Source organism: Silurus meridionalis, chromosome 19 (assembly GCF_014805685.1).
Source record: "Silurus meridionalis isolate SWU-2019-XX chromosome 19, ASM1480568v1, whole genome shotgun sequence".
NCBI classification, from domain to species: Eukaryota; Metazoa; Chordata; class Actinopteri; order Siluriformes; family Siluridae; genus Silurus; species Silurus meridionalis.
The window spans coordinates 5,661,370-5,686,275 of NC_060902.1; the positions used below are offsets into that span (position 1 = coordinate 5,661,370).

Genomic DNA, 24,906 nt, shown 5'->3' on the forward strand with positions numbered 1-24,906 from the left:
TTGGTTTCTGTGAACATTTATTGTCTTGCATTTCAAAAACGGTCAAACCTAAACTTACAATAAATAACAATGAGTTCGGAGTTTGTCTGTACAAACGGTCCATACAAAGCGGTTAAGAGGATCTCCATACAAAGCATTCAAGATAAACATCAAAATAAAAAATAACAGTGCAGTTGCAAACAAAGCTGTACGGTTACAGTAGTAGAGTACCAAAAAAACCCTATGCTTACTCTATGATTATCAAGATCAAGCCTGTTCTAGATCTCTGATGTGATCAATCAGCTTTTTTTATTATTATTATTACAATACAGGTAATAGCGTACAGAAAATGGATATAATGAACTATCCAAGACATCTAGCTTTGCAATAACCACGGTTTGGATCGTTTTAATACTGCCAACGTCTGATATGTGCTTCGGATATATTACTATAACGGCATAATATCATGCACATTAAATCAGTACATTACATACAAACTGTCAACTGTCATATAGATAAAGCAGGTGGTTTAGTAAAACAGGAACAATCAATATAGTGTAACATCACAACTGTAGTAACTAGTAAATAAAGATCAGTTACAGATAGCTTAACACGGAAATATTGATTACCATGTGACGTTTAACGTGTGGAGCCATATGTACAAACGAAATGATTTCACCAAAAATATACTTTCTCTATTAGGCAGAATTTGTACAGCTCTACTTAACTGAAGCTTTATTTACTATTGTATTCATTTCTCACGTAGCCGAATAGGACTTGCACCCAAAATCTAGCTGGAATCTATTCGATGATGTGGTTTTAGAAGATAGTATGACTTACTGTCAGGTGTGTCTGTCAGACATATGCTATCAGAGCTAAGCATTTTTACTCTTGTACAAGGATTTAATGTTTAGTTCACAATTCATAGAATTATCATCTGATTATTTGTACACAAAAAACCTCAAGGCAGCTGATTTTGAAATCGATGCTGTGACAGAATGGAGCTGATTACCATCCAGCTAAGACTTCATGAAACCAGCAACAGTCAAATGATTACAAGGAGCAAAACACTGACTGGATCTGAGCTCCAATTGCTACTTGATAAAATTCTTTTAACCATAATATCAGAAATTTTCATGACGTGTAATCATCCGTAACTGAGATGATGTCGTCACGACTGTAGTACGCATGAACGAGGTGGATAATCGATTTATCATCTCCCCCAAAAAACATACACGGTTTAGAACAGTTGACAGAACTACAAGTTTTTGGGTTGAAATGAATGATTCTTTAACAACAATGGGTAAACCCAGTCGGTCTTTACAGACTAAAAACACTTAAAACATTTAAAGAAATAATGAATACACTGGAGTATCTGTCTTAAAGCATATATGTGTAATAGCTGCCCCACTTCATTCTTCATTATGCCAACAATGAAACGTTAGAGAACACTGCATTCCTCTGCCTCAACAGCTTCATCGTTTTCTTAGATTTTCGGTTGCCATCTAATATTATGACAAGTCATCACTTGTTTCTCTAATCTACTAGACAAATATCACCATGTGGCTAAACAGTTGTACAGGCGGCCATTTTGGACAAATAGATCCTGTTAGCTGTGTGTGGTATCAATCCTCATCCTTGAACCTGCTGACAAACATCTGAAGGCCAAATTGTTACACAAGTTCTGATTTTCACACAATATTAAGTTTCATTCGAAATGTCATTTAAAACTAACACAAATTTGTCTATGTATGTGTTATGGAAATAAAGTTTTGGGTGAAAAGATTTCTGTAAAACTCCCTGATGGGGCATCTGTCCATCCAAATTAAAGCTACTTCCAACACTGAGACAAGCCTTTGTTAATCATCAATTTTATTTGAATGTATCCATGTAGTACACAGTGTGTTGTCAAGAAATACTACATGCTGTAATGAATATTTCCATAATCAGGACATCGTAACCGATCTTTATTGTGCCCTGATTGTTATGCTGTAATTAGAGCTATGTGAAAGAAAGTGTGACAAATAATACCAGTATGATCTGTTATGCTGAAGTGACTACACTGTAAACCACAGGGAACGGTTTTCACTTTATATAGACCAGCAGTCATTAAAGTTCAACTCAGATTTTCTTCAACGTAATCCCTGCCCACTGCATTTGTACCTGCATTAAATACCACAGAAAATACATTTCTTTTGTACAGTAATCAAGAGCAGTCGCTGAATCCCATTTTAGAACCATTGATACAATGTTCTCCCTGTGTACTGGTGGATTTCCTAAATGTATTCCAGTTTCCTCCCACCTAAAGGCATGTCTGTAGGTGGACCGGCTACCCTGAATCACACGAGTTTCTCGTAAACTGTTTTTTCTTTCTTTTCGTTCTTTCATAATGCAAAACGTGGTAATTAGATACACACAGATGTATTGGACATTATGTCAAAAATGACTGGGGTATTAATTTAAAGGTTGCAAAAATGCACCAAACGCCGGCATCCACTCATTCTTAAATGTTTGCTCTACCTCCATTTTGCCATTAAGATGAAAAAACACTCAAACAAAAATGAAATGTTTAAGTGCGTGTTTTAAATGTAAGCCCTGTGCAGTACATCTTTTTACAGTAAATATGTGTGAGACCACTCTGTAAATGAGTGGCAACTACGAGAACCTTAACTATAACACTGAAAACAAAGAACACTGAAAAACATCTCATTTGTAGAGAGGCCATTCCAACAAGCGATTAAAGAGCCAGGTTCAAGGCCAGCTGGCTGCAACTTTACCATGTTAAAACACACTGCGCTAATGTACTGCTTGGAAAATTGCACTAGATGCATTCATACGAAAAGAAAACAGGATATGCGTGTACTGTAAAGCAAGTTGAGATACATTATTATGCATTAAAGATCCTACAGAATACTGCTATCCTGTGGAGTTCTGACAGTGCAAGACTTACTGAATCTGGCAGGTTTTTCCATACATGTTTCTAGTAGCTTTGCACCCTGGAACGAAACTGTCCTCTATTAGTACGGCTAACTTTTTTTTTTAACGAGGCCTCTTTGCGCTTGCACTGTTAATCAACCCACAGCACTCTGATTGAACATGAACGTGCTTTCACTGGTGCAGATAAATAAAAGACCGTACAAGCCAAAGACAATTACTCTAAATATTCAGCAGGTAGTTGGAAAAAAAAAAAGCTGTGGTATTCTGTGCCCTGATGGAATACCTTACTTTTCTAACAATTTTTCCGCTCGCACTTTGATCTGCTCCTTATTAGAGGTGAGTATCCTCCTCCTGATTGTCTTCCTCGTCCTTGCCTGACTTGTTCGGCATGCCCTGCCAAGCTCCAGTGCCTGCTGGCACGCCGTTGGTGCTGTGCTTTTTCTCCTGTGGCTCCGGTTGGCCGTCACTCGTCACGTCCAGCGTGGGGTTGTCATGGCAGCCGTTCTCCACAAAATGCAGTTCCTCGCCACGTGACTTGTGACAACACAAAAAATAAACATGCAGTCTGTTACATAAATAAGATATTATGTGAAAAGCTGGTACACTGAAGATGTGGCCTCTGTGCCTATTAAGTCTCAGTAAATAAGGCACAACATTTGTTAACACAAGTAAAGGGGGTGTGTAATCTATGTCTATATTTGTCTTAGTGAAAGGGGCATAGCATTTGTGCCATGCAGTACCAGCATCTGTGATTATTATCGGCAACAAAAAAAAACTGTAATTTCTGAGATTGTTAGTCGCTGTAGGGAGGCACAGACTTTTTCTCGGTCAGTACTGTTGAAGTAAAGAACGTGTGGCCTCTGTGCCTCGGTTTCAGTAAAGTAGGTACGACCTATGTACATATCTGTCCTAGTGAAATGGACATGGTCTCTGTGTCTGTTTATTCCTGTGAAGGAGGTTTTACCTCTGAGCCTGTCAGTTTCATTAAAGTGGGTGTGGCCTATGTCCCTATGTTGCCCAAAGTGAAATTGACATGGTCACAGTATCTATCTATCTATCGATCTGTCTATCTATCACGTTGAACAAGGTTGGCCTCGTGCAGTTCATACTTTCACCATTTCTTAATTGAATGATATGAAACTTGAAATAAAAAAATAAAAATAAAAACCTGGTTGTATATTATTGTAGACAACAATACAGCTGTAGGTTAGCTAGAAGATTCCAGAACGTCTGATTAGGACGGTTATGAGCAACCACTTACCATGCTCTTCATTTTAGGAAGGCGGCGCTGCCAGCAGATGTAGATGAGCCCAGATGCAATGATGATAACACACACCGAGCCAATGATCACTAGCACGATAAACAGTTTGCCGTAATCGCTGCGTGTCTGGCTGGGCCTGGAGTGACATGTGCTCACGCTGGAGAAGTTCTGAATGCCAATCTAAAATGCAAATTCTATTAATTGCCAGGATGTAATCACAGAAAGCCATTATGTAAGAGAGCAATCAGCAGATACAGGGTGGATTTTTATACCTCGTTTAATCCTCTCCTTACTTCTCCCAGCATTGACAGCACCTCTTTAGTAACAATGACACCTAATGGGAGGAAATGAAGAATTCGATATTATAGTGTTACTGGTATAAGTAATCATTTTGTATTCAAATTATTTAAATTTGCACTCCATTTTATATAAACATATTATATGCTATTATAAGGCAAATGGACATACATTATATATATTTTAAATGTATTTATTTATTTATTTTTTAAACCATCTCTTCTCAAGGGACAATAATATAAAAATAAAATTTGGTAGGTGTATACAAGCTACACATTGTCTACTCTAAAGTATTTCCAAGCTTCATTTCTATTGAATTGTCTCTTTTGAAGATATAATATAATGGTTACTTAAATGTTAAGGGTGTACTAACTTTTGTGAGATACTGTGTATATATCTATAAAAATATTTCTTTCCGGACTATAAAACGCACCCTTATATAAGCCCTGAATTTGACAATTTTTTTTATTTTTTAACATAAATAAGCCGCACCTGTCTATAAGCCTACACGTCTACACTGATGTACTTTACACAGGCTTTAACGAAAGACACGTTACACATGGTGTAACGGGTGAAATATGTTGCGCTTCTATTAGGAGCATAGCGGTATTTTGGGAAAAGACCGGCACTGCATTCTTCCAGTGTTACTGCGTGTGTGGAGACGGAGGAATATGTCCTTTTTATTTTCTGATGCTCATTTCTAAGTTTCTTTGACTAACCTGTAACGCTGTTGCAAAGAAAAATAAAAAAGCACGAGTTTTGGAAACCTGTCTGTGCTTATATGATTTCTGTTCTGGAGTTAGCGAGCTCTCCCATGACCCAGACTCAATACGCTACAACGGCTTGTATCTAAACAGTAGCCTACCAAGTAAGTCATTGTTCACTGTCTTCCTCCTTCCTTTCACAACTACTTTATTTCTCTGGAAAGTTTATTTATGTAAGTTTTTTGGCTTGAAGTTTGTGAAACCGGGAAAAACCCAGGAAAAATCCATAAATTAGCCGATTCATTATTTAAGCTGTGGGGTTAAAAACGTGGGGAAAATGTAGCGACTTATAGTCCGAAAAATACGGTATATATATATATATATATATATATATATATATATATATATATATATATATATATATATATACACACTTCATGAAAGCACCATTTGCTTTTATTACAGTAAAAAACTTTTGCTAATAAGTTTCTATTTGCCTTACAAATCTAGACTTTGGAATTTTATCCCACGCTTCTTTGCAAAAAAGGTTCAAGTTCCTTTAAATTGTGAGGGGATCTCCTGTGTATAGCATAGTATATTTGTTATGGTATATTCTTAGGTGATTTCATAAGTTTTTAAAAGGGTTTTAGGTCTGGGCTCTGGCTGGGCCATTTCAGGACTTTGATTATGCTTTTCTGAAGCCATGTCTTTGTTGATTTTGATGTGTGCTTTGGTTCATTGTCATGCTGAAATGTAAAATTCCTCTTTACTTTCAGCTTTTTAAACAGAGGCCAAAGGGTTTTGTGTCAAAATGTATTGCCATTTGAGCTATTCATTTTCGCATCTATTTTGACAAGTGCACCTGGCCCAGCTGAAGAGAAGCAGCCTCAAAGCACTGTTAACACCATCATGCTTCATGTTTGGTATAGTGTTTCTTGGATGATGCTTTGCACAAACATACCTTTTAGAATCATGGCCAAAAAGTTCAATCTTTGTCTCCTCAGACCATAAAATATTTTCCCACATGAATATTTTGGCTTAATTCCTACGATCTACAAGAAAGAAACTAATTTTTGTGCCACATTCAAAAACTTTGTAAAACCCTTGATATGAAGTTGATGCCCAAAACAGCTTCATATGCATCTTGCAGAATTTGGAAAAACTCATAAAAATTGCATTTTGGTCTTTTGTTGTGGTGCCCTAGATAAGCTATTTTTTTTTCCATGAGACACAATAATATAGTGCATCTGGAAATTATTGACAGTGCTTCACTTTTTCCACATTTTATGTTCCAAAATCTTACAAACAATACCCTCTAATAACAATGTGAAAGAAGTTTGTTTGAAATCTAAAAAAAACAAGAACAATCACATTGTACGTACGTATTCATAGCCTTTGCCATGACACTCAAAATTGAGCTCAGATGCATCCCATTTCCACTGATCTTCCTTGAGATGTTTCTACAACTCGATTGGAGCCCACCTGTAGTAAATTCAGTTGATTGGAAATAATTTGGAAAGGCACACACCTGTCTATAGAAGGTCCCGCAGTTAACAGAGCATGTCAGAGCAAAAACCAAGCCATAAAGTTCAAGGAAATGCCTGTAGACCTCCAAGACAGTATTGTATCGAGGCACAGATCTAGGGAAGAGTACAGAAAAATGTCTGTAGCATTAGTCTTAATCACAGTGGCCTCCATTATCCCCTAATGGAGGAATTTGGGAACCACTATGACTCTTCCTAGAGCAGGTCGCCTGGCCAAACTGAGTGATAAGGGAGAAGAGTCTTAGTCAGGGAGGTGACCAAGATCCCATTTATGTTTTTTAGTGGCAAGAACTGGGAGACTAGTCAGGATCGAGGGAAAGATGAATGCAGCAATGTACAGTAACGTCCTTGATGAAAACCTCTGGAGGAGGTATTGCTCAGTACTGAGCAATCAAAGGATGTGAATACTTGTGAACATGTGATTTTTGTTCGCTTTTTTAAAATAAATTTCCACAGATTTCAAACTCACTTCTTTCACGTTGTCATTATGGGGTATTGTTTGTGAATTTTGACTAAAATAATTAATTTAATCCATTTTGGAATAAATAATCAATTGCAAAATAATCCACTTTTGCACTGTAAGCGAATTTACACAAATTAACCAGTTGAGATGTTTACATATGCTTGGCTCTATGCTTGATCGATAGCTGTTGTCATGCTTTGTGATATATATGTTCATTAAGCCCTTATGTGTCCTGAGCAGTTAAACTGCCTGTTTTTCTTGAGGAAAATTCTCCAGGAACTGCACTCTATTTGGTTTTCCAGCACCTTTGGCACGTGACCCCTTTCCAGTTAGGACCATGTGATTTTGAGACCCATCCTTTTATACTGAGGACAACCGAGGGACTCGTACACTATTACAAATTCAGTGATTTTTAAGAAGGCAACATGATGCATTAATAGTCAGGGGGTGTAATCTTTTGAAATGGTTAGTTTTCATTGCCTTCCAGAAGCTAAATATTGGGCTGTTTTTACCAAAAAGCAAAATAATATCTTGCTAAATATTTTTTTTTTATTTAAGACAAATACACTCTCCATTTTTTATTAACATTTTGCAGCTTATGCGAGGTGCACATGAACTTATGACCTCTACTGTAAGCCTGTGATGTGACCACACCACCATAATTAAATTTTATATCAATGCACCAAATCTTAAACAAATAGATCTGTTACACTCCACCCATTGCTGTACATTAACACAATAATCTATGCCTGTTATGCTGCTGAGCAACCAAATGTTACTGGTAAACACATCTTACAGCATTGGGGGAAGAATTGTTTATTGGGAATGTTATTAATAATGAATTAAAGCATTTATTTAACCCAAAAGCAACATGCTGACTTGAAGGTGTGCGATACAGTGATTATATCAGGGCTAAGCGGGTTTTATGCCTAAGGACCAAATTGCATGTTATAAAATCACCGTCATGCTTGCCCTTGAGGGCTTATTGTGTTAAATCCTGCGTAATTGCATTCTTGGATTTGTTAAAGGAACTCTGCTTTAGTAAAGAAAGCAGAAAAAGAACGCAGGCATTTGTGATTGAATAAGACACGGCAAGTCAATTTATCAGCCCCAAGCTCTTTTTCCACATGGAGATAAAACGTCTATGATCATCTTCCACACAATCAGATTAGCATGATTAAAGATGCATTAGGAAAGATCGAATATTGTTTTCCTGGTGCATAAAAATAGAGCATGATGTGCAATGATGGAGTGCAGAGATTGAATTGTAATGATTACAATGTACTGTTGGTAAGTAATCATGATCACGATTAGTAAAAAAACATTTCCATATTAGTACTGCACAAGAAAGAAATTTCACTGCTTCAAATGTTCGAGTATTGCATCTACTACTATAATGTGTTAAAGTATTCTTGTTCAAAAAACACTGTAAGGTAAAGGAAATGTCCACTCTGAAAGATTTGCATGTGTTTGTATTCAAATATATGTGAATTGCTTTAGAGATTTTTTTTAATGCTGTATAGTCATTATCCTATTTTAGCCAATGGCAACTATCGAAGTGAAGTTAGCAAGCATTTATTGATCAGTGTAGGTAGGTTTGTTATTGTCTGGTAAAAGATTGCAGTAGTATAAAGAGAATAAATGGTATTGATTCATAGCTGTCTTGATATATTTCAAGTATGCAAGTACTGCATATACAAGCACGGGTTGTGCTTAGGCAACATAATTAAGATAATCTGTAGGTCTGAAATACATATAATGTGGATTGATGATTCTTTAGCATCTGTGCTGATCCAATAAAAAGATGTGTTACCCTGTTCATTGCCAATTGTCATGAGAAGCTGGTGTTCCTGTTTGGTGGGTTTGCTGAGTGAGATGAGCCACAAGCCCTGGGGAGTGTTCATCTTCCTGGAGAATGTGCTCTCCAGCATCTCCAGCAGCCTGTCACCACTCTCCTCACGAAACTTTTCCTGTTACATGCACATGGACACACAAACACACACGTACACTGTATATTAAACCAGCTATCAAACTGACAAACAAAGAGTTTGTGCCAGTACCCCATAAAAAAGACGTTTTGCGTTTACATTTACGTTTGCGGCATTTAGCAGACGTCCTTGTCCAGAGCGACGTACAAAAGTGCTTTGAGTTTCTGGCAATGAATAAATCTCCACTGGTACGTTAGATTACAAACTTAATATAAATATAACTCTTGAATTCTATGAAGCAAATTTGGAAAGTGCTAATTTAAGTGTTTCAGGAAGAGGTAGGTCTTCAACCGTCGCTTGAAGATATTCAGGGACTCCGCTGTATGGGGAAGTTCATTCCACCACCTCGGTGCCAGAACAGAGAAGAGCCTTGAAGTATCCTTACCTCTCATTCATTTACACTGATAATTGTACCTAGCCTTTTTAATTATTCATTTTATATCATTTTATATATAATATTATACATAGACCAAATTATTAAATTTTTATTTAAATTATTTAATTTAATTATTTTTCATCTAAAATAAAAATGGAAGAAAAGAGTAGAAAGGCACCATGTCTGCTTTTTTATTTTTTGAGTACTTGAAAATCACAGGAATGTCAGAACATGAACGTAAATACACTATATGAATGAACGTTTGTGGACACCTGAGCACAAGATTGTATGTGTGTTTTTGAACATCCCATTCCACCATTAGTCCCCATTTGCTGTTGCGAGATGCTTCACTAGTTTTAAGTGTGTGTTTGTGGAGATTTGTGGTGCCGCAAACACACTCTTCAGCCACAAGGTTGTAAAGTCAGGTACTAATGTAACCATTAAAGCTTGATTTGTACACAGGGGCACTGTAATGTCTAATTTAAGAAACCTGCAGCTAGATCAGAGATTTTTCTGTGCAGTTGCTTGATTTACAAATAGGTATGTGAGAGAAACCTAAATTTTAATACGTAATCTCCTTTATTTTGTTTTGATCATTTATTTTGCAAAGTAATATTATGAATTTTCCTCTAATCATTTTTCTTCCTCTAAACTAATAGATTTTTTTTTCACCTTTTTAGATTTGAAAAGTTACTGATGGTTATGTTCAATCATATCTAAAGTAACAGTGTACATCCTATTTTAGTCTTTTTTTTAATTATCCTGAAATACAGCACTAGTGTAGGAGTTAAATAACAAAATGGACAAAGTTCTCTGTCCATCTACCCCCGCCAGTTACTCAACAACACTGAGTGACTCAGATTCGGTGAAACAACAGAAAGAAACAAACAATGTGCTTAAAAATAGGCTACATTTAAATGCATATTACTTTAAAAGCTTCAGGTTAAATAATAAAAAAAATCAGTGGGAAAAAATCAGATCAGAGAAAACCTATAGTCATGTCTATTTGTCAAGAGTGGGTGGTAGCAAAGTATTTTTACATTGTTACTGTAGTTAAGAACATTTTTCAAGTAACTGTATTTTACTTCTACTCCATTACATTTTACTTCTAAATAGCTTACATTTTATTATACTGAATTTCAGAAAAACATGCCGTTTCTCATAGCTTACAAGTTGTGTTAAATGAGATCCTGTTGTGCGACCAAAACGGTGTACATGAGACCAAGGTTTTCTCACTGTATGCCTGGAACAACCGAAAACTCTCTCTTTAGAAAGTATGATGCACAGAAAAATTAAACATTGACGCATACATTTTTTAAATGTAGCTCAGTAGATCAGTACTTTGCCTTTTGATACTTTAATACTGAAAAGTCAACGTCCTTTGATACTTTTTCTCAAGTTGAGGATTGGTGTACTTTGTCCAGGGTTCTATTCAAGCTTGCTTTCCCCAAAAAACTTGAATAAAGCCCAGACTCCTATGTGGTTTTTTCTGTCTAGTGAGATTTACACATTACAAATGCAATTTTATTGTCAAGAGTTCAGAGTGCACCGAAACCTGCATTGTATTGGACAAAAAAAAAAAACAGCTTTAAATCCATTACCGATACAATTGTGATATGATTATTAACCTGAAGGTGATTATGCTCCAATAGCAATGTACCAAAATGGTTTGTTTTCTTCTGGAAACCACAGTAATTGATCAGTTATTCAATTATTTTGTTCATTAATAAAACAATGAACAATAGAATATTTGTATTGGTAGTTCCAGTTATTGTTTTGGTTTGTCTGAGAAGTTCAACAGATACACTTACTTTATAAAAGCTATAAACACTTGTGGCATTTTAAAAGACCCGGACTGTTACAGTAGGTCCAGAATCCAATGTATATGCCAAATGAAATCTGTAACAATACAGTGTGAGACCATGCTAAAGTATTGTGCAAACTGTGTTGTTGTTTTTTAAATTTATTTGTATTTCTTTAAAGGTGCCTTACTAGCAATAAAACATTGTGTGCACTGAATTTGTCAAAATGAATCAAAAAAGAAATATACTCCCTCGCAAAGGCAGAAAGAGACAAGAAAGTCCTTGCGTGGTCTGAGTTTTCTAAGCCATTTTTTCAGTCATGACCACATATGCTGGTTATCCTTGTGCCAAAGCAGACTTCTAATTTGCAGTCTAATTGCCTCAAATCCTGCTGTGTCAAGTGATGATTCATTTGGCTAAACAGGATCTGGGGGACACGTCTAAGAGAGGAAGACTGGCCTTTATTCTGGATTAAACTCAATCTTTTCCACTTCTGTGAAATCATTCTTTTTAAAAATAATTATAGCCCATACTTCTGTATCCCACAATCAGTTGATAGGCCTTTAACAGTACTAAGAGTTGAAAGTCAAGAGGGAGAGATTTGCATTGCTTTATACAGCCTATTAAAAATTGTTTAAAGAATGTCACCCTGGTATTTCTTTTAGATTTTACTAGGTGTTTTTTTCTTTCCGGTTTCATTGTGCTTCAATTTACAAACATAAAGTTGATCATTATTTTCTCTGCAGCATTTGTTTGTTAATACTTCTTTATACCCGGTGGACCCTCCTCTAGTTGGCATGCCATCGATTGTGGCATGCAGATGTTCAATGCAAAATACCGAATGTCATGCTGATTGTAATTACATGCCTGGCAGTTGCCATGACGATGAACGAGCACCTCGAGTCTTGCTATTCTGGAGTGGGTGTGGACAGAGAGAGAGGTGTGTGTGTGTGTGTGGTTTGTAGCCAGCCTGCTGCAGTAGCATTGACAGAGAATGTGATTAAAGAAACTGTGTGCTACTGCTGGAACTGTGTGTTACTGCAGATAGAGAGAGCCAGAACATATAAATATCAGTGATGGGAAAATACTGAGGCATTAACAATGTGCTGGTACATTCCTATTATGGCGAATCAGAGATAGTTATACCATTAAGGTCATTACATTGCAATAATTAATGAGCATTAAATATTAAAGACAATTTTAAACGCTGCAATATTTTTATATTCCTTCGGGGTTTCTTACATTTACTGAATGAACGTAATATGGTGCTCATGCAGATAATGAAATAACACATTCGAGAATGAACCTGGGAACCTTTCAGTTACATCATGCACTGCAGGGAAGGCCACGGTGTAATCACCGACTTCAAATTTTCTTCTGAAACTCATATATTACACAGATAGACCATTTTATCTTAGATGGTTGCCAGAATTAGAAAGATAACATCACTATAAGATGTGTAAAAACTAGTACATGCCTGGGTCAAATATGAATTGGAATACCGTAGTGTCTTGCCACCTGGATATTTCAGTAGGTCAATAAACAACCTTCCAGAATACAGCAGCCATAATAGATCTGACAAAATGTGATTTGGACACATTACCTCTATCTTTGTCACACTAAATTGCACCCAGTAGCCCAAACCCAAACTCTATAGAATTGACAAAGTTTGGTGTCATAATCCACTACAGAAACCTGGATTCAGCCAAAAGATAACATCATGGTTTTCTGACCAGAACAGCACATGTCAACATCTGAGATGTTTAACCTCCAAATAGACTGACCTCAATCACAGGTTTTTGATATGTTTTGACAATATATCATGACCTTCTATAATGAGAAAAGGCTGTGATGATTATCTCGCACCCAGCCAGACTCATTCTGCAAGATGTTTTTCACAGTCATCAAATACTCGAGGACCTTTTTGCTGAGACAAATACTTTTTCTGATCCAGCTGCATGCGGATGACCCACTTCTGTAAGGCACACAGTTCTGAGAAACCTACAGGGATCACTGACAATACTGCAGTCAGAGCATCCACAACCGATACTGATCTAGCCTAATGCCGATGGCCAGTGCAAACTGTTTTGATGTTACGTTCAAGTCAAATCGGGACTTTTAGTACAACAGGTACAAAAATGGATGCTCGGTACTACACGTAGTGGCTAATGTGTCTGATTACTGATAAGAGGCATACATGTCGCAGGCCAGTCCAGAGTCTATTAATCAAGATGGCAGACAACAGTGACAGGGCGTGCATGAAAAGGGTGTGGCGATTACATTTCTTTTGAACGAATGCAAAAACCACAGATATCTACAGAAGAATTCAAGCACAGTACTGTGGTGAGAAGCGGAGCCGGATTAACACATGGTTTAATCATTTCAAAGATGGCCATACGTCGGTCAGTGACGATCCCAGTTGTGGTGGTTCCCTGATGACGAAGTGAAGCAGGCCTAGGATGACCTAGGGTGGCTCAAACCTAATGACAAATCTTTTTTATGACGAATCCGGGAAGTAGTTAAGCACTGGGATAAGTGTATAAATGTAGTAGGAGAGTATGTCGAAAAATAAATGCAGTTTTCACTCCTTGAAATTTGTTCTTTTATTTTATAAACTCAAAAGTCCCTGTTTGACATGAACGTCACTCGTATCTTTTCTTGTCTTAGGTTTTTATAAGCTCAAAAGCCACAGTGTATGTGGGATACACTGTAAATGATGGTGGGTGTGTTCTGGATGGCAGCCCCTTACTGGGAGCACACAGTATCCAGCTATTCAAATATGTTATCATCCTGATGTCACCAACCATCAGAGGAAAAAAACACCACCTTAGTTCAAAGAGGCTGAACGGCAAGTCCACAAACATATAAATAAATGAATACATAAAACATAAAAAAATTGTTTTATATCTATGACCTATGTCATATTCATCAAGACCCAGGGATCTGATGTGTAGGCTCTGTCCAGAGACTGATCCAAATCACAAGCCAATCAAGGCACATCAACACTACCCTCGAGATTTAGTCTGGGATTGGAAAAACAGATAAACCTTGTAATGGTCTCTGTCAACGCAGTAAATACATAAATGTAGCCCAGCCTGGTGTTCAAAGAGACTGATACACTTACTGCATAAGTCCAGTAGCTACCCGTTTGGCAGCACATGAACTGTGGGGACAATCCAACCCAAATGTAGAAAAGCAAACAAAATGCTTCTGACTAGTGGGAACAACACTATAAATAACTGCTGCTGCAATTAATAATGTTTGGTATGTCAGGGGAATACGCAATCTATAATAACAACCATCATGTACACAGACGAATGCAAAAAGGAAAAAGAGAATGCCACAGGATGAAGGGATTCATTCAAATAACTTATGCAGGTAGGTGTTTTATATCACTATGTGAGATTGTTTATAAATCTCAGCATGGAGATGATTAGTAGCATGCATTCAGGTGTCATGTGGCAATCCTGGATGTAAAAGGCATTAATGTTTAGCTTTGTTTCTTTTGCTTTATTAGTTTTTTCTCATTTTGCTCAGCTTGAACTGCAGAGGAGCACAACCAGAAATTGGCAATTGGGAAATTCCTGAATGGCACAGTCACTCAGTTGGCCATGTTCTACTTGTGGGAAAGATGGCATTATTCCAAAAGGGATTAAAGTTTAGTTCGTTTTACGTAGAATTTAAAAAAGGATCTTAAAAAGATGCAATGCCTGTTTTTATATGGCGCAACAGAAGCATGTGCTAGTGTGATATTGGAGAGGTTGGTCCTTGGTAAAGATAGGTACATTGGGAGAAAATGGGATAAATTCCTTTTTTATGTTTTTCTTATACATTTTCTTATAATTAAAATACTGAAGTTTGACCTTTGAAAAGAGTTTTCCAGTCTTTGAAATCACTTTGATGCACCGATACCAATGACAGCAGGTTATAAGGTTATTATAATGTTATAGATTATAATAGATTATTTAGCTCCATAGCTGAAATGCTGCATGTAGTTGTGCATTCTCTTATGTATTCTGTGCACCAATACAACGTCTAACAGAAGGCAGTTTTTTGTTTGTTTCTTTCTGGAGAAACAGAGCTGTCAGCATGTTAGAGGGGTTTTAATATTCCCAGTAGTTCTACCCCCAAATACTGCAGGAAAATCTGCCCCTAAAATATCAACAATGCATAAAACACTATTTTATATAAAAGACACATAAAAGTTGAATATAACTGCAAACATAATCTGTATGTAAATGTCCTTTAAATGCTTTCTAATGTCTTGTTACAGTGTTTGCCGTTTTTGGACAGTGGTGCAGATGCTGAATGAACATGGTACTTGAGAAAATACAGTAAACAGGATATAATACATTGTCTTGTTTTATAAGCATGAATCACTGGAGCCCCTGTAGCGGAGCCTCTGTTGAGGCATATCTATCAAATTGTCTTATTTACGTTTATCCCATTTGGCAGACATCCTAATCCAGAGTGATATACAGTTATCTCTCTTTTATATAAGTGTGCAATTGAGGTTTTTGGGCCTTGCGCAAAGGGGCCAGCCATAGCAGCTTCGTGGTGCTGGGATTTCACAATCTCACTGAACTGGGTTATGGATTGGAATGTTCTGAGTACCACTATTCTGTCACAGCTGGGCCCTTAAACAAGTCTCAAAAACCTCAATTGCACACTTATATAAAAGAGAGATAATTGTAAGTCACTCTGGACAAGGGTAAAGCCACCATAAAATTATTACAAACATTAAAAGGTAACTGTTAATGTCATCATTTTAGTCGAATACCAATGATCCAGCAGCAGTGAGACAAGATAGATGGCTTGAACGTGTGTGCCATTTATCATCACAGAACCAGCCACACACAGAGTTAATCCTGTCAGTCAGAAGCCTCTCTCATTCACTGTCATAAGATAAGCCTGTGGTTTTCACACTCCTCAATAAGACACACGGCAAAGCCTAAAGATTACCAAGGACAACAGATAAAAACTGTTCTACCTGCAACATTATGAAATATGCTATATATGGGAATAGCAAAATTAGAAAAGACAGAAACTTACACAATCATAATCCTCTGACATGTTCAGGACGACATAGCCTTTTCCTGCCATGTCACTCCAGTCGACACAAATTACCTATAGAAAGAAAAAGACAGAATGGAATAAAAGGTGACAGATGGGAGATAGATGTGTCATTGAAAGTGATATTTCACAATTTCTATTAACATTAGTCATATAAAGTAGTAAATAATTTAAAATCAGTAGCACCATTCATTACTGACAGACAGGATGTTCACAAGATTAAAATGTCATGAAATATCAGGAGAAATGACACTAATGTACCTTGTTAAATCCATTCAGCCAAACATGAAAGCTCAAAAACTTCTCTCTTCTATTTTAACTTATTAAGTTCAGGTTTAGATAACTTATGATATACTGTAACTGTAAAAAGTTACACCTAATTTTATCTTTTAGTGCTTTCTATTATTATTATATTTTATATAATAATGCTTTTATATTATTATCTTTTTTAACTAAAATGGCCTAAATTATATACTGTTGGGAAAATGGTTGTGTATTATCTATTGTTACTTTTGGCAGAATTTGTTCTTTTGACCTTAAACAGGTCAGCTACTCATCCGAAAAATCGCTAAAACGCCAAAATTGCAAGTTTTATTCCGCTACAAAAACAAGATCAGTCCATACATTTATACATCCATGAAATTCATCTATTTATCCACCTTTATCCACCCAAGAACCCACCAATCCATCCATTCATTAATTAATATACACACCCACACACCCATCACCCATCAATCCATTCATATATACATAAAACTGTCTATTGCTCAGTCCATATAAGCATCCACCCACCCACTAATTCATCTTTGAAACCTCCTCATCCATCCAAACCAAATACCCTATTCCACCTATCTACCTACCCATATAACCACTTTTTGCTCCATCCATTTATCTATTTATCCATCCATTTATCTACCTGCATTGCTTCTTGGGAACCATGCAGGTCCGTCTCTGACAGATAATCAGTGCCTCCGTGACGAAGCTCCGACTCTTCTGACTCCTCATCCTCCTCCCCTGCTTCATGCCAGGCTGTTTCAGTGAAGGCCACAATAGGTGTGTCTGAATCTGCTGATGATGGTGGCTTCCAAACATCTACCTCCTGTCCATCTACCTCAGTTGGGAACACCACAACTTCCTCATTTTCCTCCTGTTCATCTGAATCATCCTGGTGGGAATCATCAGGCTGTAAGGGCACTTGACTAGGGAACACCCCTATTTCTGGAATGGTAGGTGCCTGGGTGAGAATGTTCTCTCTTCCTTCATCAAAGTCCTCCTCGGGACTGTCAGCACCAGCTGTGGCCTCAGGCAGGCGGCTGTTTGGTCCAAAGAACCCAGCCATAGACTCAGTGATGGAGGAGTGTGTGTCAGTGACGGAGCGTATGAGCGGAGCGGCAGCCGTAGTAGACAGTGGAGAGGAAGAATGTACTGGAAAACCGCTGGCCTCAAACTCCCTCTGCCACAGTTCGGTGTCTGGAGCTTTAACTGCTGGGAGGAAGAAGGATGAGGAGGCATTATGCTTCTTGGGAGCCTTGCGAAGGGTGAGAGAAGAAGGACGATTGGAGGATGGATTGTAACCTGAGAGAGGAAATTGGGAAAAGGAGTTGTGTGTACTGTGTTCATTTACTTTTCAGGCAATTATCAGTTATGCTGTGCAATTGAATTCTATTAAAAATAAGAGCAGAATTTAGATTGGAGTGTCAAAGTAATGGATGGATAGAGAAAGAAAGAGAGAGATTGAGAGAGAGAGAGAGAGAGAGAGAGAGAGAGAGAGAGAGAGAGAGAGAGAGATGGATAAATGGATGGATGGATGGATGGATGGATGGATGGATGGATGGATGGACGGATGGATGGATGGGCAAAGACATACTGCATACTTTACTATAATACAATATAATATAATAAAATATAATATAATATAATGTAATGTAATGTATTATTTTATAATATAATATAATATAATATAATATAATATAATATAATATAATATAATATAATATAATATACTTTATTACCTCTCCACAATCCATTGCTATATTTCACAAACTTTTTTATAGACAAACCCTTTAAGCATAAAAAGTAAAATATGAAGGCAGTGTGAGGGAAGCTGTCAATACAGTTGGCTCACGAAACCTTTCTCCTGTAACAACGTGAATTAAGACATCAGCTATAAAGTTTTATTCTTTTTTTTTTTAATTCTCTCTTTTTCTGGGTTTCTTCTTTTCTCTTACTCTCCGCAAGGTACAAGTTTTAGATGAGGGGAACAAACCTATTAGCTATTAGTGCACACACACACACACACACACACACACACACACACACACACACACACCTCAACAAAGCTGTACTCAAGCCTGCCTAAACCATGTCTACTAATTGCTTAGCAATTAACTAATTAAAGACTAATTGTTACATAAGGTGGCATGAATCACATAACCTCCAACCTCCAACCACATAATATACCATTTACAGTCTGAACATAATGGTATCGTAGCAGCTTTGTAATTGTGAATTGTCTTGAAGAGGGGTTAGATTCTTATTATAAAACAGTTTTATATCTACATTAGTACTTTATCACAGACACAAATTTCAAAATAGGTATGTGCAGCTAGCTTAGTCTACATATTCATCACAATACAAGCACTGACATATTGACTATCAGAACTAAACCCACCACCTCTTTCAAGTAAATAAAATACAAACTTTTTTAAAATCTTGGCTTTTTTGTTCTTTTTATTAAATCAAGAACTCATGAAAATAAAGAAATGATGAAGAAGTCATGAAAATAAGAAATGATTTTTCATGGTAGCACAGGATCTTGGAAGAAACATTGCTTGTGTCAAGGGGAGGATCCAAAGAAGCATGCAAATTGAATTACACTTTTGATAGGGAACAAGAAAAAAGGATTTTGGAAGGAACGAACAAAAGAACAATGGTAATGGTCAATGCTTAGAAAATGCTTCATGTATAAAGTGCAAATGTTTGAAAAACACGTTTTTTTTACTTAAAAAACTTTTTTATGTATCAAACTAGGTAAAACGTTCTTTCGGCTTCTCCCATTAGGGGTCGCCACAGCGGACCATCCGCATGTTTGATTTGGCACATGTTTTTACGCTGGATGCTCTTCCTAACACAACCCTCCCCATTTATCCATGCTTGAGACCGGCACTAAGGTTAGTGCAACTCTAATGGCTGGGGTTGGTTCCCTGACCGGGGATGGAACCCAGCCCGCAGCGGTGAGAGCGCCACATCCTAACCACTAGACCACCAGGAAACTAAGGCAAAAACACGAAAATCGGATGGAATATGACAAATAATTCTTTGTGTTCAGATGAGTTCAAATTAGACATTTTGACACGAACTGGTGTAAGACAGAGAACAGGAGAGAAGATTTCAGCATGCCCACAGTCAAGCATCATGGTGGAAGCTTAATGATTTAGGGTTGGTTTGGAGCAGGGAAGGTTGAAGACTTATTGTTTGAAAAAGGGAATACTGAATCAACACGTCTTACAATCCATACTTCAGCGCCATGCAATTCGACCTGGACTGCGGGTAATTGGAAGCAACTTCCCCATACAACAAGAAAATGAATTGAAGCATCCACTATCCAACTAGTGAGGAAGTAAGTGAAGTAAGTTTGTAAGTGAAGTTTTACAAGAGGCATGGCAAAGTATTTCAACTGAATGTTTCGAGAAACAAACAGTTTCAGATATCATGTGTAAAGCTGTTATTCAATTCAGTTTCAATTCAAACTTTATTATATACCACCTAACCACTACCAGGTAGAACCTATGTGCTGAACAAAGTGCTAAAGCCAATTTGCTAAAGTAGTAATAAAGTTAGAGTTAACATAAAGCTAATAAATTATAGCACTATCATAAAATAAAAAAAAATTAATAATAAGAAAAATAAAATTAGCTTATAGCTTAATTAACATATAAAAATAAATGTTAAGAAGCAGAAGACTAAGCACACCCTCTACTACAAAACAAAGGCTTTGGTGAATACGTGGGTCTTTATTTTAGCTTTAAAAGGAGGGAATTCCAAAGCTGCCACTGAGAAAGCGCGATAACCCCAACGATTTATATCCGGTTCTAGTCACTTCGAGCAAGACATGATTAGAGGACCTCAGAGTTTGGCTATGGGTGCGCAGAAGTTTATTTCAATAGTTTGGGGGATTCGTGCTAAGGAAGGATTTTTTGGTAAATATAAAGTTAAACATCTGTACATTTATATACAGATATTTAAAATAATATTTATTATAATATTCTTCATATTCCTAAACTACCAAGTTCTTCTGTATCTAAAAAAAGAAACATTCATGTGTCTTTCAAAAACTAGAAAAGACCAGGTGTTTCCAAACATTTCACAGGCACTGTATAAATTCTAAAAAGATGTATCTGCTAAATATGTAAACCTAGCAACATTTGATGGTAGTATATGTTTAGAGCTGTAATTAAAACATTTCGAACAAATCTAAACTAGATAATGAAACAAGGCGAAACCAATTAATGCAGGCGCTTCAGCATAATTGGCATCATAACTGTTTTCATACAGCAATGCGACACGAATTGGTGTATGCACAGTTATCCGAGCACCTGTGCTGTGGCTCAGTTTAATACACAAATTACAGTAAATACTGTAATGCAAAACTATAGCTGCAAAAAAAAAGTAATTGGTATCTTTCCAAGAAGATTTTATGTCTTGCCTAAATCTGCAAGCTGACTAGCACCAACAGTTTTCAGATAATCTCAAAACCCATAACAGAAAATGGACAGCAATGTTCTATTTGCTGTCATTTTTACACACACACACACACACACACACACACACACACACACACACACACACACACACACACTCTGTCTCTCTCTCTCTTTCACAAACCTACACACCAAGTTTATACTGGAAAAGAATTTGACAGAATGTGAGTCTCTAAAGAAGCTACCTTCACAGGGCAAGCATGGCAGCTAAAAATATCTACTTTTTTTTTTCTTTGTGGGGGCATAAAATCCCAAAAGTCTTGGCAAGCCTTGATAAAGTAGAGGTATTCAATATTTTATCCTTATTTCAACACTGCTGAACTATTTGTGAAATATAAGACAGAATAGCAATACTGTTTAAATGGAAAAAATCCTTCCAGGAAATGACTGAGAAAGGGTAAAGTTCTCATCACCCTTTAAAGGCTAGGAGGAGGTAGAACAATCATAATTATAAAGTGCGAAAAGCATTTTAGCACGCATTATTCACTAGGCTAATTACTGTTTTGACATTCAGGCGATATTCTGAGATGGGGACTGTCAGCTCAAGATGGTGCTTCGACAGATGAATGGCAGTTATGAGGCCACTTATGCTAATACTGATGAGTCATGCTACAAAATGACACACTTCACTTGCTCCATACAGAGATGGTATGGAAACGCTTTAAATGGTTTACCTAAAAACTAACCCAAGAATAAGGAGGCTATATATTTTTTTAACACTCCAGAGGAAGAAAGTCCTATTGTCTTACCTTCCTCTGGACTGCTCTGTTTTTATTCGAGGAAGCAAAATTATTAACTGTTGTTAATGTGCAAAGATATTTCTGTATGACATCGTCATCGTCCTTCAAAGTATCCTGTTTAAAACACGTCACATCCATGCATATTTTGGAATTCTGAATGCATTTAAACATCAAATACTTGAAAAACAACAAAAATACAGTACTTAAAACATCCTTCTCCATGAGTCATTAGAGGTAAATCTCTCACAAATGTCCCATGACATTCACTCAGCCCCTGAACCTAATTTTTACCAGAATAAAATATTTGGAATATTCCACAGGTTGCATGTCACACAGTAAGTTACCGTATTTTCTGGACTATAAGCCGCTACTTTTTTCCCACGCTTTGAACAACGAAGCGGCTAATTTATGGATTTTTCTGGGGGTTTTCCCGGTTTCACAAACTTCAAGATAAAAAACTGAGCCCCATAACATTAGACCAATAAAATTGCAGAATAGGTTCAGGTGAACCAATAACATTCTTTATATTAAATCAGGTGCGCTTCCACTGAATCAGCCCACACCACATCATAAATATCGGGAGAAAAGCTTCACCGATGGTGATTTTTAAACGCACTACGATGCCAAAAGAAACTCCCGAGAGAAATTGTTGTGAAAGGAAGGAGGAAGACAGTGAACAATGACTTTCTTGGTGGGCTAATGTTTAGATACAAGCCGTGTAACAGACACTGTCTTTCATTAAAGCCTGTGTAAAGTTAATTAGTTTCAGTGTAGACACCTGTGGCTTATAGACAGGTGCAGCGTATTTATGTTCAAAATAAAAATCTTTGTCAAATTATATATGCGTGCGCTTTATAGTCCGGAAAAAACGGTACATCATTTGAATTTCCTCAAGGTCATGGAAAGACATGATAAATTCTATAAATTCATGGATGCTTTTCCCCCAGGTTTCAACTATATTATGATATTGATCAGTGAGGTCTTTTAGTACAACCCTGTAGCCCATTTTATACATTGATGAATTATGCAAATGAATTTAATTTAATCAATATAAATTGCTTTCTGCTCTTATATGCATCATTTGCATTAATACCAGTGTGCATGTGCTAATTCTACGCTTGATAAGTCTATCTTGTAGCTTCCATCAATACTGAGTGAATTGCAGACATTGTAAAAAAAATCAAATAAATAATGTTGTACAAATGAGATATTATTTCCAAAGTTGTGTTAACAATGTTGACACATTTAAGTTGTAACGAAAAGCACGGCATGTTAACACCTTACTCTTAATCACGAATCTCTCTCATTCAATTTAAAACATGACTGAAATGATTGCTCTGATTGAAGCTTTACATACCGATCAAAGCATCTGCATCCAGACTGGAGTTGAGCTCTGCTTGAACATCCCATTTCCGCAACGGCGGGAAACCCTTGTTCTCCTCACTGTCCTCATTGAAGAATCCAGAGCTCTCCTGAGAACTTTCTACCAAACCGGGTATGGAGGGATTTTCCACTTCACGAAGGACACCATTATGTTCCTCCAGACCAACAGAAACATCCAGAATGGGCTGAGATGAAGCAGAGGAGCTGGACAGGGGTGTTGGGCTGCCATTAAGAACTTTTAAAAATGTGATGAGCACAAGAGAGGAGCCTAAAAAGTAAAAAATTGATAATTGATCATAGAAAAAAAACAAAAACACTTGCAATTCTTAACCTTTCTCAAAACGCTTAACAAATTCTGAAGCATCCCCAGATCTATGCAACCAATAATAAGTCCTAAACAGTCCTACAAACATTGAGGTGGCAATTGAAACCTAGATAAAATGTTATGCAATATTCATAAGCACCGTCATTACTTTTTTGTGGTAGCTATTGTCTGTGAAGTTATATTTCTGTAAGAATAGTTAATAGACCTAAAGAAAAGAAGATTGTGTTCTGTTTCTAACAGGCACTGTTTTTTATTACCAGTCAGCTGCTTAAATCAGAATTTGTATTTATAACTGCATTATAGCTGTGACAAATGAAATTATGGGCCAATCCAAATGTCTACAGCATAACCTACCCAGCAACATATCTATCCCCAGCTGGCCTCTAACCACAGATGGTTCTGGATAAGCTTAACTTGCCATCTGAGACAGATCGCTTCTCACTTATAATACAGGGTCACTGGGGGATTAGAGTTACCCTTAGCATTAGCAGCTGAAAGGTGTAATTTGGGGTACAGGCCACGGCTGCTCCTTTGCTTTGATCCACCAGAACCGAGATATAAGTTTAGTCTACTAAGAATGTCCAAATGTCCAGCTGGTAGCTTTTATGCCAAATAAAACAATAGAAAGCCTAATAATAGTATGTTTTTCTAAGGAGGTCATTATTTAAAAAAAAAGAAAAAAAAAAAAAGATGCTCATATACATAATATGAATAAAATAAAAGAATGCCATTTAGAGTTTTCTACAAAACAAATTTTACAATTTAACATTAAAACGAATACCTTATTATTATTATTATTATTATTATTATTATTATTATTATTCCAAATAAAAATAACTTCTTGGTGCAATTTATGAGTTCAGTTTCTTTTTTTAATTTTAAGTTTTTACAAATGATGCAACTGCAGGTATTTTAACTTTATACCTAGCTTCATGCAAATGTGTTACATAAATCACTGACTATTGGCTAATTGGTTATATATTAATATTTATATATACTACAGGTTTAAACTAAAGCAATGCCACAAAGGTGGATTGGACAAATACAACAAGAAGTACCCCTTTCACCACTTAACCCCTTCCCTCCTAGATCACCTGTTGTCATCTAAGGGATTACCATGGAGGAGCATATGATGCAGTCAGTGTTGGAGTGGCCCAATCACTTGAGGATCTTTGACTTCATGCAATACTATTGTTGTAACTTCAAATATTTATCCAAGCACTGAGATTGTACTGTGCCTCTCACTTGATTCCTCAAAAAAAGGTTTTAATTTG

General features: G+C 36.8%; 1 protein-coding gene across 1 annotated transcript in view; it reads right to left on the bottom strand.

Moving 5' to 3' along the window:
• Positions 1-24,906, bottom strand: part of podxl2 (podocalyxin-like 2) — a 32,787-nt gene continuing 7,881 nt past the window's right edge. Inside the window, exons 2-8 of the mRNA XM_046875613.1 lie at positions 23,282-23,575; positions 17,341-17,999; positions 16,404-16,478; positions 8,999-9,155; positions 4,450-4,511; positions 4,178-4,357; positions 1-3,450 (exon numbers count right to left, since the gene is read on the bottom strand). Coding sequence (XP_046731569.1) covers positions 3,247-3,450; positions 4,178-4,357; positions 4,450-4,511; positions 8,999-9,155; positions 16,404-16,478; positions 17,341-17,999; positions 23,282-23,575 — 1,631 coding nt within the window. The 3' untranslated portion in view covers positions 1-3,246. The remainder of the gene's footprint in view (positions 3,451-4,177; positions 4,358-4,449; positions 4,512-8,998; positions 9,156-16,403; positions 16,479-17,340; positions 18,000-23,281; positions 23,576-24,906) is intronic.